Below are 21,178 nucleotides of genomic sequence, written 5' to 3' on the forward strand. Positions count from 1 at the left end.
GACAGCTTCGGGCTGGGAGAAGGGGACAGGGCTGACCACCTGGGAAGGGGTGGCATTGACAGCTGAAGGGCCTCGCTGACCTCTGCCCCAGCCCACCCAGCAGGTGCAGGCCTGGGGGAGCCAGGAGTAGGAAGGCAGGCATGTGGACTTTCGCCACCAACAGGGCAGCAGACAAGTCCATCCCACCTTTAAACTCCCAAGCCCTGGACCCAAAACAAACAATGGCAACGGGTCATTAGGAGCCCCTGGCCCAGGACCTGCACAATCACCCAGCTTTTGTGTGGCCAAGTGATGGCTATGCCCACACCCCTGTGTGCAGTCACCAAAGGTGTGGAGGGGTCACAAGGACCTCGAGGGGTGGAGGCCCCACTCCCCCAGGCTGGGTGCCCCGGGCACAGACACCAGAGGAAGGGCCCAGCTGCCCCCCACTCATTCCCTCCTGAACCCACCTGGCCGCCCTTCTCTCCCGGAGGACCTTCTTTGCCTGGGTGCCCCTGTCAGGAGAGAGAAGGTGGGCATTAGCTGCTGGCCACCCCCCACAGCTGTCTCCCATCTCCTTCCCCCACACCCCCATCAGGCAGCTGGGCACAGAGGTCACTCCCAGCCACGTGGGCCCAAGCCAGCCCTTCAGCCCTGACCCTCAGGGGCACCATCTGTAATGTGACATCCATGGCAGGCCCAGCAACACCTCCTGTTGGCATGGAGGAGAACATTCTTGGAAGCCCACGGGTAGGATCTGGGAACGATGGTGTCACTCGACTCACTAGTGCCCAGCCCACCCCCAAGCGCAGGTGAGTGGAGACGGTGACCACCAGGCATTTGCTCAACAACTCCCAGAGTTGTTGGATTCTGTTCTGAATGAGGACGAATGATGCAGGACCAGGGGTCTGGATATCCTGGCTTCCCAGACCAGCGAGCTACACGCTATCTGCAGGACACAGACTCTTGTGTTGGGAGATACGAGGGAAGTCAGGCTGGTGCCAGGACAGAGGCTATGTCCTGTCATGTGGCTCGGGGTCCCTGTATGTCCCCAGGTCTTCACGTGGTTTGCCTCCCAGCCTCCCGGCCAGTGCAACCTGAAAGAGAGGACCCCAGCCTCCCAGACTGGTGCTCCCAGTCTCTGAGCTGATGCAGCCTGAGGGGAGGACCTATTCCCATGATACAGGTTCAGAGCCAAGGCCCAGCAGAAATGGTGTTGTCCCCTGGGTCACTGCCCCATCATCCAAGCCCTGACCAATCCCAATCAGAAATGCGAGCTCTCTGACTTTTCCAACCAAGGCTGGTCACTAGTGTTTTACTTTTGAGGAAACAGAGATAATAAAAGCAGAAAGAGAAACAGTTCACTGTCTGGAAATACCCCACGGATTCCAGGAAAGAGGCCATGCGGTAGGGTGAGGATGCCGTGAGGGAAGCGTCTGACTCTAGTCCTGGTTACACCTGACCCTCTGTGTGACCTTGGGGCAGTTACTCGCCCTCTCTGGGCCTCCACTTCCTCATGTGTCAATGGCTCTTTCAGCTCAAGTGTTCTAAACGTTGAGGGCTCTATTTCTGCAACACTAGACAGCAGAATTATGGGGACCTAAATCTCATCTCTTTGAATCAGTGATTTTGTGGGTCCTCCTTTTTATTTTGATTAGTTGTGCAATTGGATTCAATGTGGTTGCAAATGGCCTGCCCTGATGCAGAAGCAAGTGGGAGGGTATGGAAGTTCCTCTGCAGGGTGGGGTGCCCTTAGGAGGCCTCAGGGCACGGGGAACCTGGCGGGGGCCACCTTTGAGGGAAATCAGGCACCCCACCTGCTGCTCTGGCCCAAGCGGGATGCACTGCCCACCATCCTGCCTTTCAGAAACAAAGCTCATGGGGCCAGCACCTCTTGGTGGTCGCACTGGACCCAAACAGTGCCAAGGAGAAGGTATCCTGCCCTGGGGTGATGGGGAGGGAAGGGATCCTGCCCCCTCTCTGCCATGTGGGTTCTTTGGTGGGATTTTAGTCCAGCTTCCATCGACCACAGATATGTTTCCATTAAGGAAACAAGGGCACCGGGAGGGCATCTGTGGGTGCTCAAGCCCCGGCCAAGTACACACACACACTAAGGGCAGAGCCCACATCGGCCCCTTGGGGGGAGAGCCATGCCCTCCACATGGTAACGTCCTTACTCACCTGGTGGGCACAACCACCTGCGGGTCTGCAGGGCGCTCAGAACTGCGCCCACCACGCAGCAAGCAGCCAACATGCATCCGCAATCATCATAATTATCAGCATTATTTGAATTGGGGCCCAATTTCTTTAGGTGCATTTTAACTTAGACGTATAGAGTGAGAGTAACTTTGTGGGGGGAAAGCTTTATAAAGCAGACTCACTAAAAATATTGGAACAGAAAAACACTGAAAGGAAATACATCAAAACAAGAGATTGATTTTTTTTTTCCCCAGCACAAGGCCAGACTATCTCCCCTCCTTTCTGTGCATTTACACGTTTGCAGTACTCTATAAGGAGCATTACTTGTATAATGGAAAAATAATAAAGCTTAAATTATGTGTATTTGATACTTTCCTGATTAAAAAAGTAATATATGTTCCCCATAGACCCTCCCTCAGGCAAGAGGAAAAGCAGAAGGCCCTAATAACCTCACCGCCTGCAGCAACCCTGGCTAATTGTGTGATATGGCCCCTCTGATCCATCTTCTGCACACATACATGCTAAACTGGCATCACGTGATGTGTTTTTAATTTAATATTGAGTGGTGGGCCTTTTCTCATGTCACGGAATACTTGCCCAAAGTCGGTTTTTACTGGCTCCGTAATATTCCTTCGAACCATAATTCACATCTCCATCTCTCCGTCCTGAGCTCCCCAGGATGATTTAACAACGTGCTTAGGCGCGCATCTGCCCTGAAACACTCCCTCCTTCTGAAGGGCTTTAAATCAACCTTCCTTTCTGTAGCTGAAGCCAAACCCAACCAACCCGAGGGAAGGAGGAAATAAAACCCTCTCTTTAAGGATGATCAACAGTGTGCTGCCTCCATAACTAGAGTGTGTTTCAATGTCTCTATTCTTGCAAATTCACAGGAGACAACCAGTCACCCTCGGCACCTGTAGCAGGAAGCACCTGCGTTGTGCAGCCGGCCCAGACACACTCAGATGGGTCTACCATGTGTTCCTGTTTCAGGTTTTTTTTTTTTTTTTCTGTTTCAGGTTTAAGTGCTGGTTGGGAGAAGAGAAGGGCAGAGTCCAGGAGAGGCAGCCCATGGGCCCCACAGACAGGGGTCTTACAATTTAGAAGGACATCGGACCCTTTGAGGTGCCTAGTGAGTCGGAGGAAGTGTCAGTGTGGGGACGGGGCAGGGGTGTCCCTGGAAGAAGCAGTCAGGTCAGGGAGGTGGGGGTCTACAGAGTGCCTCACCCCCGGCACCATCCCCCCGTGAGCCCCTACAGAAGACCCACAGGGCCTCACATCAAATGCTGCAGAAGATGCACAGGGGAGGGTGGGGGTTGGAGAGCAGAATGCACACGAGGAGCCGCGCCGCCCTGCTATCAGCGGGTTGGGCCTCAGAGATGGTGTCAGGGTGGTTTTCATTTCGTTGTCATTCCATTTACTTTGCTAATTTTCCATAACAAGATGTGTTATTTTATAATCAGAAGAGGAAATTAAGTGTGAATATAAGTTAAAGAAGGTAAGCGACATGCTGTGTCCATGCTCGCAGATGTGTGGCTGCGGGAGGCCACAGGAGGCCCAGGGCAGCTTGCACGTGGTAGGCTGGCGAGCCATCAGCTCAGAGGAGGAAGGGCAGGGACAGACGTGTGATGCCCTGGACAGAACCACACTCCACCATAAAGGGAAGAGGACGGTTGTGCCTTACACAGTCACCAATTCGCTGTCAACATACTGAGCTGCTTAGTTTTTAATGGCGTGATTAGAACAATAAAATACACCATGTCTGAAACAGGTAATTCAGCCAGCTTGTCCTTGGAAACAGGCTGTGTAGGCAGCATCACCTGAATCCTCTAAAAATAACCCAAATCCCCAAATCCCACCAGCAACTTGCAAAGAGGGCGATGGGCGCAGATGAATCCACACATACTTGTAACACACACTGACCCTGTGTCACCTCCCCGCCCCTCCCTCCCACAGCTCAGCCACAGATTGGACCTGTCACCGGCTCGTTATTTCGAGGCGCCACCCAATTTGGCTCCACAGCTGGGCTCACACTTTGAAAATGCGCCCGTGCTCGTGAATACCCTCCTTCTCAGTGTGGGATCGCTAAAAATACCCTCGGCACACGCGTCGTCCTTCCCTTCAAACCAGTGGCACAGCACCCGACTCAGAGCCCAGCCCAGCCCTCCAGGGAGTTAACAATGCAGGCTGGTTCTGGTCATGAAGCAGCACCCCCAATAAATAACTCACACTTCTACTCATGCTGTCTCCACCCCTTGATTGGAGTTCATTAGGGAAAAGTGTGTCCGAAGCCCAGCGACTACTGAGCAAGCAAGCTCGCAATCAGCGGGGTCTTCATTCTTGGAGGTGGGAGAGAGGAAACGAGGGGCGAGGGGGGCAGCTGCAGGCCTGGGGGACCCCCAGGGCAGGTGGCTGTGAAGGGGTGAGACGAGCAGGGTACTCACCGGGGGTCCATCAGCACCGGGCATTCCTGGCAAGCCTGGTTTACCCAGGGGACCCTGGAACAAACCAGAGACCCCGTGAGCCCTGGGGTTGCCCCTCCACTAGGCTGCCCCACCCTCCACCTGCCTCTGAGGGCACATCTCAACTTTTCTGCTCAAAGAACATTTGTAGAAAGGGATGCTCGGAGGCACAGAAGCTTCCAGCAACCAGTGCACCCAGAGCGGGAGGACCCTTCCCCTCTGCGGCTTCCTGGGCCTGCAGGCTTTGCTACAGGAGCAGAATCAGCCCGTTGAGTGATGACAAGTGCCCAGCACTCTGTGGTACTGAGAGCCACGCCTTACAAGTAGCTCTGCCCAGGCAAGCACCTGGGCTGAGCACAAGCTCTGCCTGCAGATGTACACATGGCCCTGGGGTTCCCCCCAGCCCCCAGGACTCAGCAGGTGCCCAGGATACACTCAGGGTTGCCTGAGTTAGCAAACACAAAACACAAGCAAACAACAAGGAAACAGATGCCCTGTTAAATGTGGATGTCAGACAGATGACAAATATTCAAATTTAACTGAGTGCCCTGCGTTTCTTTTTCTTCCTAAATCTGGCAACCCTCACACATAGTCAGACAATGAGTGAATGGGTGACTGAGTGAATTTATGATCAATGAAAGGCAGAGATCCCCCATCTTCCCCTGAGCTCATCTTCTCAGTGCACAGCGAGCTGAGCTTCCCTCTCTGGGGGGAGGGCCAGCACTTCTGTGGTCTCCAGCAGAGGGAGCTTCCCAGGGGCAGGAACACATCCTTCTGGCAGGAACACACCCTTCTGGCAGGTGGGGAGCCCCCTACATTGGCACAGCCCACTCACCTTTTCCCCTGGAGGACCGATGGCACCCTGGGGGCCTGGGAGACCCTAGGAGAGGAACAGTAGGGCAGGAAAGGTCAAGGAGGTTGGCTCCCAACTCCTCCCCACCCCTTGTCCACCTCCCCCCAGCACCCTCCCCCTCATCTGCACACCAACGACTCGGTTCTAGGTCACATCCAGGCTGTAGGTCCCTTTGGCTGAGACTGGCAGCACAGGGCCCAGGACACCCCACCGAACACCTGCCCCGCCCACTGCCCACTGCTGCTGGCTTACCTGGGCGCCTGGGTTACCCTGCTGTCCCGGGGGGCCAGGCTCTCCCTGGGGGCCCTAGAAGGAACAGAAGCAAGGGATGGGGACTCCAGGGGGCCAGCAGGAGAACAACGTGCTATCACGCCCAACAGCAGTGTCAGAGCACCATGCCCAGACAGGAGGAGGCAGGGGACCCCACGGCAGAGGGGAACCAGGTCCTGGCACCTGCAAGGCCCTCCATGCTGACCCCGATGCCAGCAGCACTCAGTTGTCTCTGCTGGTGCAGCCAGATGGCCACCAGGAAGGAGCCCGTGAAAGGAATGGACCAGAAAGTATTCCATTTGGTAGAATGTTCCCCAAAGTGTGCTCAAGTACCCCAGTAGAGTCATGGGGCCTATCTGTCGTGGGCTTGGCTCATAGTCCACGCTCATCACCAGAGAGAGCACAGGGCAGGGAGAAGGCAGGTCCCTCTACGCCTGCGCAGCTGTGGCCTGGCTCTGGCGGCAGCAAGCACAGCCACGGGACCGTGGCTGCGAGCTCTCCCACGGCTGGCTCCGTGGGGGCCGGGGCTCAGGGCCGTGGCCTCCTCCTCGCATCCCTACCCGGTTTGCTGGCAACAGCCAGGCGGCAGACCCCTGGGACTTACCACGTTTCCTTTTGGGCCTGGTTGGCCGTCCATACCCGTTACACCCTGGATGAGATTGAAAGAAAAGCAAAAAACAAGACAGAATGCTAAAGAATTCGTGATGCTCACAGGGAGAACCCCACGTGACCTGGCTTGGCGTCCTGGCCACGTGTTTGGGGATGGCACACCCTCTGGGGAAGGGCAAGGGTTGATGGGCCTGGGGTCAGTGGAGCTGCCAGGCCCCAGCATCAGGCAGGGCATGCCCAGGGAAGCCACCCACCAGGACGGAGCCCCGCCAGGACCACATGCTGCCTCTCAACAGATCTTTCACAGGAGCTGCTACAAGGTCTCCAAAGGGGGACACGAGGCATCTGGGGCCTGTTTGTAATGGCATGTGCCGCATGAGAAAGCAGAGAGCCCTACAGCCAGCTGGCCTCTGTCTCCATGCTCAAGGCTACACCTGCAGGGGGGCTTCCTCGACCTGGGAGCATCAGAGCCCCCCCTCAACTAGCCCTGGGCAAGTGTACAAGGTGACACGCCTTACCGGAGGTCCAGGAGGGCCTGGGGGCCCCTTTGGCCCCAACAGACCACGTGGTCCCTGCAAGAGGAAAGAGCAAGGACTGTTCACACTTGGTCAAGAATCCCCACTCTGGCCCTGCCTCGTGGCAAATCCTGCAGCCCCATTCCTCCCAGAGCCTCTGTCGCCACACAGGGGTCCACATCTCTCTGGGAGGCGTGGCCAGCACACCATCCTCACCTGCCTCACTTCCTCACCCCACCCCAGTCTCCACCTGGGCTCTGGGAAGCAGAGGCAGGAGCCCAGAATTAACCAGTGGCTCAGACAGGAGATCGAAGGGCACCCTCAGAGCAAGGGGAGCCTTTCAAGTCAAGGGGGCTCTTTCACCCTTGCTCAGGGCAGGTGCACACAAAAGCTCTCCCCTCAGAGGCCACAAAGACGCTCTACTGCATGACACACTTTTGTCCCTGTCTCGTTACTGGCTCCCTCTCACATCCCTCCATGTGGCTGCATGTTTGACACCAGAAGGTGGAGGGAGGACACACTGATGGGGACATGGTGACCAAATACAGAGACTAAGCACAGGGTTCAGGTTTTCTCTGGGATACCACAAGAGCCCAGAGTTCAGCCTCTCCCTCTCCTGTGGCAAGGGGTACATGGGGGGACAGCCCCATGAGCAGGCCGAGGGACACAGTCTCAAGGCAGTGCCGACTCCAGCATGGATCAGGAGATTTAAAAGGTGACATAGCAGAGTCGTTGCTCACCACATGCAGGAGCCCCATCATGAACCACTCACACCCGCCTCACCTGCTGGGGATCACCCAGCCCTTAACCAAGGCATGAGCACCCTTAATGTTGATGGACGCTCTTCTGAGGCCATGGAAGAAGAATCTTCCCCTGCTCATTGCCATGGAACTGTTCCCCTCATTATTTAAATACCTGGCCCTATAAATGCTTTCTAGGAGTTAATAATCCAGAGGTATCACTTAGGTGCATGTTAGGGAGAGGACTGGGTAATGGATTCTCCTTAGGGGCTCATCAGTCATCCAGGGTATAATTTAGTCCCCAGTAAACGTGTGAGCACAACCCTGGGCTCTCTCTCTGTGCCATGTTCACAGTACGTGTCCTCAATTAACATCACTAGATGCAAAAGGCCACAGCGACGTGGACAACAAAATGAGACATTCGAAAAGTAACCATGGTGTTCTTTGTCACCAATGAAGGTGACCCTCTACTTGGGTAGAGGTCGGCTTGGGGAAAAAAGCCGTTTGATGCCATGGCAGGGCCACCCTGATGGAAGGCTCCATTTCTGGGAGGTATAGACATGAGAAGGGATGGCAAACTGTCTGATCAGTCCCTGCAACTGCCCCTGGACATGTGCCTGGTGTGCTCTGGGTATCTACCATGCCTGCAGCCTGGACACCACCATGATGGCCCCGGATACCCACCATGGTGGCGCTGACTCCCCTTGTGATGGCCCTGGCCTCCCACCATGATGACCCTAGACACCTCCCATGATGACCCTGGACACCCCCCATGATGACCCTGAACACTTACCATGATGGCTCTGGACTCCCACCATGATGACCCCGGACACCCACCATGATAGCCCGGGACACCCACCATGCCTGCAGCCTGGAGTCCCAATCACAGCCCTTCCAGCCTCAGCTTCTTCCTCTGTGGAAGGTCATATCTGTCCTACTAGCCTTTCCAATATGCTCTTTTTCCTTCCTCGAGAATCCCCCAGATGTGTCTGTCCCAAGGCTGACCCCTCTCTAATCTACACTCTGGGTCGGTCCCTGCTTCTGCCCTGCCTGGCCTCCTCGGGCAGCCCATCTCCATGCTGAGACAGAACCCGATCAAGACTTACGGGTTCCCCAGGCAGTCCTCTGGGCCCAACTTCTCCGTCATCACCCTGTTGGGGAGAAAAGAGGCAGGATTTTAGGGACAAGTTCTAGAAGCCCAGACAGAGAGACAATGTTCCCTGAGGCTGTGCAGAAAGATGCTTTTTCCCGGGGCCACTTCAGCCTATGCCAGATTTACCAGCCCTGGGACCTGCTGGGAAGGCCTGAATGTCCTCACTCCCAGAAAGCTGCAGGGAAAAGGTGGGTTCTGGGACCCTGGGACACTCTGCTCAGGATGGTACAAATCACAGCTCCAATGAGGAAAAAGCTGCACGGGAGGAATCACGGGAGCAAAGATTTGGTTACCTTGATGGGGAAGGACAGGAGTGAATGATGGAGGGATGAAAACTAGAAAGAGATGGAAAATAGGACAGGGTGGTGGGGAGGAGGGTGGGGGAGAGAGAGGAGATGACAGGTGTTAGGGAAGGAGGGGGGAGGGCCAAGGGAGGAAGAGAGGGGGAGGGGAGAGAGGGACAGGAGAGAGGGAGGGAGTGGGGAGGGAAGAGGGGTAAATGACAGACTGGAACACAAGTGACAGAGCTGAGGTGGGAAGGAGTGAGAGACAGTCACCAGATCCCCTGGGCCAACCCCAAGGTACCCTAACCTCTCTGCCAGGGCCCTAAACACAGCTGGGGGAGGAACCAAGATGAGTCTTTTCCTTCTGGCTGGAGAAGGAAATGCTGCTGAGGCTCCACTGGTCCCAAGGTCAGGAGCTGCTTGTCAGCACTCTGCTGCTCTCCATCAACACACTGCTCCCTTCTCTTCACCACACATACACACACACACACACACACACACACACACGCATGCACACACACATGAGCGCGTACACACAGCCAGGCCTGCACGGTGGATACTGTGCATGCACATGCAGTCTTAAGTACCCTGCACACTCACACACAAGCACATACGTTATGTATCCACACACACACACACACACACACACACGCGCGCGCGCGCGCACACACACACGCACACACACGCACACACCTCCTCTGATTCGAGAGGTGCAGACACCCAGAAGGACCCTCCCCTCCTTTCTCATGGTGCAGTGAGCTGCGTGGGGGCCCAGATAGGAGAAGGTGCCCTGACAAGACCAATCTGAGAGCTGGTGGCCACCAGGGCCTGGCCTTCCCAGGCCTCACCTGCTCCTCTTATTCACAGGGCTTCAAACCTTTTCCCTAAAACACCCCTAATACCTGGGACACAGTGTGACTGGGGTATATGGGGGGCTTAACCACCCCCACGCTCCTCTGCCTCAGGATAACTGTGCTTTGGTCTGACACTGAGCCTGCAGCCCCAGGAAGACACACCTGACAGACTTGGGGACTCTGCAGAGCCCCCGGGGGAGGCCCAGCTCCAGGCATGGTCCAAACTCAGGCACAGCATCGTTCCCCACTGCACACACCCAGACAGCTGCCCAACCGGCCTCCAGACCAAGGACGGTCTGTCCCAGACTCTCCACCCAGCCCCCAGATCTCCGGGCTCCGCCACCCCCCAGCCTACCCCCGGACCATGAGACAAGCTGAGACCCTGAGCTCATGACCTCTCCTGACACCTTCTCCATGGTGACCTGGGCACCTGCCTCCCCGAAGGGCCCTCTTTCTGCGACCAGTGGCAAGTGAAAGCAGCTCTAGGATGCCATGCAGCACAGGACCAACAGTCAAGCTACAAATTTTCACCTGCTTTATCTCAGAAGTGGCGTGTGGCCTGTCCCCACATCCCATGGTTTTGCCCTCCACAACCCCTCCTCCCCTAGCCTCATGCCTGGTGGCCAAACGCATAGCTACTGGAGTTTCCCAGGGGTTTCTAGCCCAGACCCCCTGAGGGGGCAGACAGGAGGGTACATACCCGTTCTCCATCGTCTCCTGGAGGTCCCGGTGGCCCAGAAGGACCAGGGTCACCCTGAGAAGTCAAGAGGGGTCAGCGTCAAGCACTCGGGAGCAGCTGCACACGACTGTCCCAAATGCCCATCCATCTTCCTGTGATTCTGACACTGGAGATCCTGAGCCCATGGAGACTCTGGGGCCACAGGAGGCCATTTGGGAGACTGGTGTGGGGAGGCAGGTTTGCTGGACTGGCTCTAGTAGGGCCGGGCAGATCCACGGACATGGGGCACTCTGGGACCTCAGGACACGGCAGCGGGGCCTGAGCAACCCTTGCCTGCTTCTCTATGGGAAGCAAGAATAGCCCCAGCCCACCGGATCCCCCAAGAAAGAGCTACCACCCTGGACAGCCAGTGTCCTAAGGGTTAGCGCCAGCCCACCTCCCGCCCCTGGCCACTTCAGGCCTCACACACAGCTGGTGCTCAATGAATGCACATCCATGGATCCCACTGGCCCCAACGTGGTGGCTGTCTGTGTCCAGTCTCCATGTCATGGTTGGATACTGTGGACAACGCAGCTTTGGTACATTACTGTAGCCCTCTCTCAACGCCCCATGGGACGTGATGGCTAAACCCCCTGACACAGCCAACAAACGTGTGTGTGCATGCGTGTACACACACGCACATGTGTCCGCTATGTGCTGAAGTATAGAAGAGACATCGTCTGCTTCTCACAGGGCAGGGAAGGGAGTAAATGTCCGATGAGCGAGCGGCACGGGACCATCACATGGAGAGAGACCGGGGCTGCCGGCTACAGCACATGGCCCGCCCTTGTCACTGCACCACGTGGGTCATGCCCAGCTGCCCCAAGTCACCACTGATGCTGCAAAGGGTCCTCGGCAGCTTGGAAATAGCTTCACTGAGGGCATGACAGGCCCCGTTTATCAGGCAGCGGGCGTCTCTGAGGAAGGCTCCCCCCTCGTCCATCAGCACCACCAGGGTGCCAGGCCTGCTGGGCTCTTCCATCAGAAGCCACAGAGAAGAAACCAGCTTCCTCTGGGCTGACCTCCCACCAACAAAGGCATTATGTCAGCACTGGTTTCCACTCCCCCACCCAGGAGTCTCCTTAGTGACCCCCCCAGACCAGAGGGCACACAGCCCCACACCAGAGCCCTCCAGCTGTCTGGAAGGGCCTCCCAAGAAATAACATCCACTGTGTGGATTCCACCGGGACCTCTGTGCCAGGGACACTCCGACAGGACACTTACCCGGTGGCCCTTCTCTCCCGGCAGTCCAGCCAGGCCATCGAAGCCACGGTCACCCTGCAAGGGGTACAGAGAGGCTGCTCAGAGACCATGCCATGCACACGACTCAGCTGCTCTCCCTCGGCCACGGCTCAGGCAGTGTCAGTGCACCCGGGGCCCCAGGAACTTCACATGTGGTGACCACCGGCTTCCACACACCATGTGTTCCACCGCCTTGGATCCAGGTTCCCAGGCTCTTTTCCCCACAAACACCAACAAAGGCCAGAAACACAGAGGTGACTTTTGTCCTTGGGCCACAGACTCTGAGTCTTGCTGGCCAAGTGACCACGGCAGCACCTCCATGTGTGCCTGTCCTGTTTGCCACTATACCCTCAGCGCACATACTACCCAGCAGATGGGCTGGCACTGGCCCTCAGGGACCCTGGCTCCCTGGCCACCCTGCCCTGTCTCATGGCCATTGCAAAACCATGTGGGGTGAGGCTGAGCACAGGCTAGTTCAGGTCGGTTGGAAGAAGACCGTGGTCTACTGGGAGTGACCCAAGAAGCCTTTCTTCCATCCTGCCACCCCGGGGATGTGAGACCAGAGCCTCATGTGAGCTCAGGATGCACAGGGAGCATCTGAGCTTGTCCGCACCAGTTACAGCATGAACAGGTGTCTCGGACACCCAGCAGGGTTGGTAACCCATCTCCACCCAGTCCAGATGACCATCCACAGCATGGTGTGCTCCCTGGAGAAGTAAGCCTTTCTTCTGGCACCACACACTGCCCAGGACAGCTCTCCCAGAGCCAAGATATGAGCCCTGCAGTGACCCATATGCAGTGTCTACTCGCTTCCTGCAATGAGGGGCAGACATCCCAAAACTGGACAAGAAGGCCCCCTGCCCTGCACACTTGGCATTCCTGTGTTGACCCCCATGTGGGATCCTGTTGCCTATCCATGCATGAATGGTTTCTATAGCTGGGATGCCCCCTGCCCCCCTACATTCACCACTCTCTAGAAAGGAGCAAATTTGCCCCCTGAGCAAACCAGCTGCAGTTGTCACACCTGCTTGTGACACTCACCCCACCAGCCTAGTCAGTCCTCATGCCAACACATCAGAAAGACGGATCCATGCAGAGCCTTCCTCACCCCCAGGTCCCCTCCCCAGATGAGCATGAATGTCATTAGTCATTACTTGTGACCAAAATTACATCCACCGTGTAACCAACACATTGGCCACGTCACCAGCATGACAACAGTGATGGCAGCCATGGTCCCAGAACACAGGGAGGTGGTGAGTGTAGCCTACCTTGGGGCCAGTTTGTCCGGGCATCCCTCTGGCTCCGTCACTCCCAGCTCGGCCCTGGAACACAGGAGGCAAGCTGTCATGGGGACTGGCGAGTGGTGGCTTCCGGTGAGGCTAAGCTGAGCCACATAGCCCCATGTGGCCAGGCTGGCCGGGAGGACCCAGGCCTGGGGTCTGGGGCTGCTCCACGCCTCTTGATGTGGTTCCAGTCCTCCTGGGCCTTGCCATCTGAAGTACCAGATAGAGGTAATACTACCTGCCTCTCTGTGTTTGGGGGTAAGACCATGTGGCAGGAGGGCAGCCAGGCAACGCTGTCCATCCGCCCACGGGCCTGGGAGACTGCGGGTCTGTGGCTCTCGAGAGATCATGCCTCAGCCACAATACGCAGCCCACTTCCCTTCCTCCATCCAGAAGCCAGACTGCTGGCTGGAGAGTCTCAGAAAGCAAGCACCTAGGATTAGTCCAAGCGACTACGAAAGAAACTGGGCTCCACGGTGGTGGCTTGTCTCACGAAAGCCACACAGCTGCCCACTGTGAGCAAGACGCTGCATCCATGGAGGCTGCTCCTGGGACTGTTACCTCCAGGTATTTCCAGAAAACTGCCAGGGACAAGCCCACGGGCCCCACCCGGCTGGCCACAAGGATGAAGGGCAGGCCCCAGGGTCACCCCAGGAGAGCCCCGCCAGGTTTGAGGCCACCTGGCCAGGGACAGGGACTCAGCCAGGTGCCAACTCACTAATGAGCAATGTCAGCTAGCCGAGTTTGAAGGGCTGAGCCAGATCAACACCTGCTCTCCTCCCCGTGTCCCATGAGCCCCTGGTCAAACGAGGCTGTCACTGGGCCGCTCACCACCAAGCACAGAGAAAGTTTGGAAAATGGGGGCGACAGGGCAGCAGCAGAGAAGGAAAGAAGCCAGGGACCAGGGTGGACCACAAGAAGATGGTCTGTCTTCCTCAGGGTTAAAGGTTATGTGAAGCTGCCAGGGATGAAACGTCACCTGAGGAAAGGTGCCCAGGCAACGCAGCTCCAGGGTAAAATGCAGAAGCCAAGCCCAGGGAACGGGGCAGGGGGCGGGGGGGACCAATGAGGGCGGGCGCGGGGCGCCACAGGTATGCACACACTCAGAAACCAAAGGAGGCTTCCTGGCAGGACACGCGGCTGCTCCCACGGTCACAGCCAGGGCTCCGGCCAGAGAAGCAGCCAGGCCAGTGAAGCCCCTCCGGCTTCCTGCCACTTCTCCTCCTGCAGACAGGGTGCTCTCACCCCGGGCCGAGGAACCCCACCAGCTGTGGGAGGACCGGCTCTCCGCCTCCGCCCCTCCATCCCTCTGTCACCCTCCTGCCTGCCCAGGAACCATCCCCAGGGGACACAGGACACAAAGCATTTACAGAGACTCACAGAAACCTTTAATGAAATAAAACCTTTTCTGGAATCGGATCCAAGATGAACCCCTAACTGTCACCCAAGAGTCACCAAATCTGGCATCAGCAGGCCATGTGGAGATGTGGGTCCAACCCTGCCTGGGGCCTACATCCCCCACGCATCGGAACCCATGTCCTGACAGCCACACGAGCACCATGCCCCCATCACTCTGGCTCACAACTACTGTCAGCCCCCCCGCCCAGGAGCCCTGTCCACCTGCACACTGTCCAAGCAAAGGGGCATGGGCAGCCCCAGGGGACAGCCGGACAAGGACACCCTGGGAACAAGCCCTCTCTTCCCCCTAGAAGCCTCCTCTGGCTGCAAAGACCCACTCAGCAGAGCATGACATGAGCCCATCAGATTCTCCTTGGCTGGTCTGGATGGGGATTGTTAATTCATACTAACCTGTAAACGCACACCCTGTTCAGCAGCCACAGTCACATGGAAACAAACTAGTTCCATTCAGTAGACCCACTGCCTACCAAAGTCGTCGGGGGTCCAGATACCCACTGGGCCATTTTCCCCCAAGACCAAGGCCATTTCTGGGGAAACGAGGCCACCCCATGGAAGTAAGGTCCACCCATCACTCTGTCTTCTCCACACTTGCTCCCAAAGGGCCCAGGAACTTGCCTCCATGAAAATGTTTGATAAATAAAATTAAGGTGCTCAGGATGGAGGCCAGAGGGCAGAGCAGCAGAGGCGGGCAAGCCGTTACCAGCCCCAGGATGCAGAGCACCTCTGGTGTAGCTCCCATCCTGGGGAAGGGTGTTGGGCCTTGAAAATAGCTGCCCTCAGAGGAGAGTGGAGAATCCAGGCTTTAGGCCTCAGGCCTGGCACCGGAGGCACCAGCAGACCCGCCACAGACCCCCACCCCCCAGCATGACCCAGCTGCTGTCCCCAAGCCACCAAACTCACCCTTCTTCCAGGCTTTCCGGCAGGGCCAGGCGGGCCCTGCACACCTCGGGGACCCTGTCAGGAATCAGAGACAGCACAGGGTCAGGCTGCGTCCATGTTCCTCAGAGGAAAGAGCAAAGCCTGGTCCCATGCTCAGCAAGCCGGCAGAGATGGCTCACAAGCAGCTCCGGGCAGGGCACAGAACCTGCTGCCCGAGTGAGGGCCCAACAGGGCACAGCCAGCCTGTTCCCCGCAGCTATTTCTGCCACACGCCCACATGCGGCACATGCTGCACAAAACCATGACAGTTTCCACCGGCTTCCTTGAGAAAATGCAGCACTGTGTCCCCCATTCTGGTGGCCACCACCTCTGGTGCCCAGGAGGTGCCCCTCCAAGCAGCAAGGGCAGGTGCCTACATACCTGAGGCCCCATGTCTCCCGGCTCGCCCTTCAGACCTCCACTGCCCGGAGGGCCCTAGGGAGACAGGGTCTGGGTTAAGGAATGCACATCACACAGACCCCAGGGAGGGGGTCGCCCCATGGGGCAGGGCTCCCGCTGAGAACCCACAGAGCTCTCAGCCCCCAGAGCCCAGCCTGCCTGCCCTGGACAGAGCCCGAGGGATGAGCAGTTAACTGCCCAGTTACGCGGATGTGTTCTTGGTTTTAAACAAAATGGTCAGTGGAGCATATGGTATGAGGACCACGAAGCCCTCACAAGCATTTGTCTCTCTATCTCTAGAACAATGACTGGGGTCCATCACAGCCCCCAGCTCAGGGCAATGTGTGGGCATCGCCAGGCCATGATGGGGCAGGAGCAGCCCTGAGCCAGCACAGACAGGGAAGGGCAGAGAGCCAAGTCCACCCCAGGGAACGGGGGTGGGGTGGCGCATTTAAATCCTCCATCTCCCTGCAAACTGCAAAGGCCACCCGCACTCCCTAGGGACCTCGTCTGCCGACCCTGAGTGTGCCTGGGCACACACACACCACACAGCTTGTGCAGCTGGGGGGGGTGGCGCAAGGAATCCCAGATCTGCCCCCGAAGTACTCCCAACTTTGGAAACATGATTGTAAAGGATGAAGACAGTCAGAAAGAAAGGCTTGGGGCTCCCTAGGTCACAGCCAGAGCAGGTATGGTAGGCTTCCCAGCACCCCGGTCACCACAGCCTCCCACCCCACCCATACCCGGGGCCCCAGTGTCCACTGGGGTGCTGCTGATAGAATCAGTGCTTGATAGGAGCTTGAAGTATGCCCTCTCTGGATGAGCTGGGAGCCCAAAGGACGCCCCAGCCCTCACCACACTCCCCCACTCTTTCCCACCAAGGACTCACCATGGGGCCCGGTCTCCCTGTAAGACCCATTGGGCCAGCCGGCCCCCGCAGTGCCAGCTGCAAGAGAAAACGGGGCAGGCTGAGAAACAGCTGGTGCTAGCAGGGGAGCCTCCGCCAGGCAGGGAAGGCCCAACAGGGGCATCTGCAGGAGGGGGGTGGATGGAGTTCCAGAAACCTAGGACCAAGGCTGAGGGGGAGGTGGGGGTAGAACCCAGGGGTGGGGTGCCCCCCTGTGGGGACCATCACTCCACTGCGACCTCTTCCTTCCTCCCCAGCCAGCACCCACACCCTTGTGCACTCATGTTCAACATCAGCACCACACTTCCCCCCACCCCAAAGACATGTCCAGCACCCTCCAGCAGCTGGGGAAAGTTCTGGGGGCCCTCCATGGGTAAAATAAGTAAGTCCTGGAACAGCGAGCTGTTGGAGCCACCATCACCTGCAGACCTCACGTGGATACCTTCCTAGGGCACCCCTGACCGCCACCTGTCCTGCCCCACCCAGGGCCCGGCTCCGGGACCCAGCTCCCACGTACCCCAGCCCAGCCCAGCCCAATCCCCCTTCCTGAAGGATCTCCTCTGCTCAGTTCTTCTGGCACTCAGTTCCCTACCCCCCAGCCCCTGCATGGTGCCATTTTCATTTTGGAAAAGATTTGTTTGCATTATAAAATCTTGTAAGCCCATCATCCATTTGGCTTCAATTAAAGCACTCAGATTAAAAGGCCAGCCGGGCAGGCCCAGCCAGTAAATCCAGCCGCAGGCGATGGGGTTCGTCACGCACGGCACTGCGTTGCATCACGCGGATGCTTTATTCCACGGCAACAGCTCAATACTCAAGCCATCCTGTAATTATCCATACGTTCTGATCATTAACATCACCTCTGCTGCGCCAGAGCCACATACATATTGTCCAAACAAGGGATTATTCAGAAGCGTCCTGAGTTGCCCCATTAGAGGCAACGCTCCACGGAAGGATCACCCACCACCCATCCCACAGAACCGGGGTTTGCTCTTGTCATCTGCAGTCTCCAATCTGAAGCATCATCCATGAAAACCTCAGCTCACTACTCGACTGATTTGCAGAGAGTGGAGCAGTCAGGGAGCAAACACTCCTTGGGAGCCCCAGGGGCTCTGACTCAGCCCCACTCCCTGCAGCGAGCCACTTCCAGGTCTCTCCATCCCTGGAGCCCCATGGGGAACAGCAGGTGGCCCCTGCACGTCCATATCCAGGAGCCTGGTCCCTCAGCATGGACGAGCCCTGAGACACCTCCCTGCCCCTTCCCAAGGCTAGCCTGGGTTCCCAGCTAGACAAGTGCATGTCCCCTCAGCATCCTGATCCCCCAGAGGTGAGCACACACACCCCTCCCTGGACCCCAGAGCACCAGGGAGGCAGGAACCACTTACCCTAGCCTGCTGCAGAATTGCTTGAGCCTGGGACTCCTGAGCCGACACCATGGGACCTTTGGAGCCGGCATCGCCACCCCCTCCGAAGCGGAACTGTGGGTGTTAAGTCAGAAGGTCAACGGAGGCACTGATGAGGGTGCCCACGCTGGACCCCAGGGCCCCTGAGGTGACAGCAGAGCCTTGGGGGAGTCTGGTTGGACAGCATCTGGCGCCGGGCCCCTCCTGGGACATACAGCCCTAGCCCCACCTGCCAGCCTCAGCCCTGGGGCCACCTGGACACCTGCCCCAAGTGTGGGAAAAACTTTCTGGCTTCTGCGGCACCTCACTCTGCAACCCTGCAGCCCCTAGCTCTTGCAAGAAAGAGCCAAGGGCCCAGTGCAAATGCCTGCAGCAGGGAGGCCTAGCCAGGAAGGTCCTGGCTTCACACGGGGTCTCCCCAAGCTGTGCCCAGCCTCCTGGGCAGCACTGGGTCACCAGTCAGAAGACTGATGTCCAAGTGCCAGCAAGTGCCACACACTTGCCCTCCTGGGCCTGGCCTCCTAGTAAAGGAGATGACACCACAAGGTCAAGGGCAGGTCAGGCACAACGTGGGACTGGCTGGTAGCATGCTCACATGGAGGTTGCAGTGGAGACGGACAGATGCCACTCAGCTTCCTTGCAGGGCCAGACTTCCCGCCTGTTAGACAGGACAGCCCTGGGCGCCTGCAGAGAGCTGGAGGCCTCAACCAACCAGGGTCCATTCCAGAGGAGCCTATTTCTACAAGATGGCTGGCCCACATCAGAGTGACTCCGTGGCAAGGGATGGCCCCCTCGGACCCAGAGCTCAGGGCCCCCTTTCCACCACATCTCGAGCCCTGAGCCCACCCACCCCAGCCGCCCACCCCCACAATGAAGGATACTCACAGGCAGCATGAGCATGGTTCCGGGAGGGCCAGGCAGCCCATCAGCCCCAGGAAGGCCTGGGCGTCCAGGGGGACCCTGTGGACAGAGGACCCAAGGCAGCTCAGTGAGAATGCAACAGGGATGGACCAGGGCTGTGTCCAGACAAGGAGGTCAGAGCTGCAGCCCACGAGGAAAGTTAGGAGGCAAGCACAGAAAAGCAAGACCCCATGGCGTGGAATGTTCCAGAAGCCAAGTGCAGGGAAGGGAGGGGCACTGGCCATGGGCTGAGGATGAGGAAAGGCTTCTAGGGGGAAAGGGATGAGGACAAAGGGGCTCTTAGCTGGACCCAGAGGGATCTGCAGGAGCAGAGAGGAGGGAGACTGCAATCCGGGGACTGCAGGGACAGAGGTGATTCCAGGACTTGTGTAGCAGACTAAGCCAGGGCCTCTACCATCCAGGAATGTGTCCTCCAGGCCTGCATGCCAGCAGGTGAGGCCACCTCCTGGCCCCCAAGGCCCATGTCCTCCACCTGCCAGTGAAGTGCCCTTTGTGACCCAGCCCCCATCGACGCTGCATGTGGTCACTTGGACAGGAGGCTTGCTGGACAGACACGAGGAACGTGCACAGGACACACTTGCCCTCTCGAGCAAGTTCAAGAGCCCGTGTGCATGGAGATGACACCATGGCCCCCACAGACCCCATCAGTCTGGTCTGAGGCAGGATCCAGACAGACACCCCTTGCAGAGTCTCTGGACTGACCCTGGCCCTCGCGGGACTCTACAAGTGTAAAACGAGTATGACACTCTATCTTCAAAAAAACCCCAAAACATTCTATGAGCATGGCTCCTTCATAGATCCCGGCAGACTCCCACCAGCCTGGGGTGCAGATTTGCTCTGCACACAGATGGAGGTTTGACTCCCTCTTTCGGATGGAAAGGGACCCCCACGAGCCATACCCCACGACAAGCCATGGTGTTGGGTCCAGCACTCTGCACCAAGCTCGGCCGCGCTCCGGCAAGAGCGCCCACAGCACCGGTGCGATGCTCCAGGCGGGGGAGACAGATCAGGTCCCGGTTCCCAGCCAAGACGGAGAATCTGCGGCTCTCGGGGAACGATCCCAGAGGACCCAGAACAGTCCGCGCCTGAACAAACACCTGCTTCTCTCTTCTCTGGTTATTTTACTGTAGACGCACTCCTTGCTCTCATGAGCTGTTGTATAACACGATTTATACAAAATGGAAAGGGAAAGCTCCCTCTCCTCCCCGCAGGAGGACCCAGCGCTGGAGCTCTGCACCTGTAGGGACAGCGGGCAGCACGCACGATGGCTGGCGACACAGAGCGCGCTCACAGGTCTCCGCGGCAAGGGCCTCGGGGGATGCCTCTCCTTCGCCAGGAGGTCACCCCTCCAACCCACCCCCCCCAGCACCCCGTCCTGCAATCTGCTCTTTCTCTTCCCTGCACACTACGGCCTATTATGAACTTGGCCTCATTCTGTTTAACAGCTGTAGAGTTTCCCATGCACGAGGGGCTCGTCTTTGCCCCCACCTGCCCTCTGAGGGCACGTCCTGTGGTGGGGGGCATGCGAACAGCTTTCTCAGGAAAGTCCTTGCAAGCAGAACCTCTGTGTCAAAGAACTGCTCACGGGCACGGCCCTTGCCTCGGCCATATCGGAAAAAATCCTCAGAAGATGAGAAGTAGGTATGGAAAAGAAAACATCGGGAACAAGTTTTCCTCTTGGAAACCTAGGTGCTGCCCGCTGCTGAGTCTTAAGCCTGGGAGTTGGTCCCAAATCAAACCCCAACTTCAGGTGTTAGAGTCCGTGTCTCCCAGGGAACAGACGCCGTCCCTGTGTGTCTCCATGGTTTGTGTGCACACGTGTGGCACTGGAAGCTGGGACACGCGGGGGGCGGCCCCTTGTCCACCTTCAGCTCCCAAAGACCCTCCTGCTGTGTGTCCTCCCTCCCTGCTCTTTCGGAGCCACAATGCTGGGCCTGCAGCCCCGCTCAGGCTGGGAAGGCCCTGGAAGGCACCCTCTCCAGCACAACCAGAGCGATGCCAAGGGACGAGAGTCTCCCTCCCTGCAGAATTGGATGCATGTCTACCCAGCTGG

The 21,178-nt window shown here is 57.8% G+C and overlaps 1 protein-coding gene across 2 annotated transcripts in view; it reads right to left on the reverse strand.

The window, feature by feature from the left end:
• COL5A1 (collagen type V alpha 1 chain) overlaps nucleotides 1-21,178 on the reverse strand; it is a 152,861-nt gene that overhangs the window by 56,445 nt on the left and 75,238 nt on the right. For both annotated transcript variants that reach the window (XM_041724123.1, XM_041724122.1), the window contains exons 12-26: nucleotides 19,090-19,164; nucleotides 18,187-18,279; nucleotides 16,784-16,840; nucleotides 15,877-15,930; nucleotides 15,478-15,531; nucleotides 13,144-13,197; nucleotides 11,858-11,911; nucleotides 10,616-10,669; nucleotides 8,731-8,775; nucleotides 6,888-6,941; nucleotides 6,365-6,409; nucleotides 5,743-5,796; nucleotides 5,473-5,517; nucleotides 4,620-4,673; nucleotides 450-494 (exon numbers count right to left, since the gene is read on the reverse strand). In XM_041724123.1, coding sequence (XP_041580057.1) covers nucleotides 450-494; nucleotides 4,620-4,673; nucleotides 5,473-5,517; nucleotides 5,743-5,796; nucleotides 6,365-6,409; nucleotides 6,888-6,941; nucleotides 8,731-8,775; nucleotides 10,616-10,669; nucleotides 11,858-11,911; nucleotides 13,144-13,197; nucleotides 15,478-15,531; nucleotides 15,877-15,930; nucleotides 16,784-16,840; nucleotides 18,187-18,279; nucleotides 19,090-19,164 — 837 coding nt within the window. The remainder of the gene's footprint in view (nucleotides 1-449; nucleotides 495-4,619; nucleotides 4,674-5,472; nucleotides 5,518-5,742; nucleotides 5,797-6,364; nucleotides 6,410-6,887; nucleotides 6,942-8,730; nucleotides 8,776-10,615; nucleotides 10,670-11,857; nucleotides 11,912-13,143; nucleotides 13,198-15,477; nucleotides 15,532-15,876; nucleotides 15,931-16,783; nucleotides 16,841-18,186; nucleotides 18,280-19,089; nucleotides 19,165-21,178) is intronic.

The sequence above is a fragment of the Vulpes lagopus genome, chromosome 12 (genome assembly GCF_018345385.1).
Source record: "Vulpes lagopus strain Blue_001 chromosome 12, ASM1834538v1, whole genome shotgun sequence".
NCBI lineage: Eukaryota > Metazoa > Chordata > Mammalia > Carnivora > Canidae > Vulpes > Vulpes lagopus.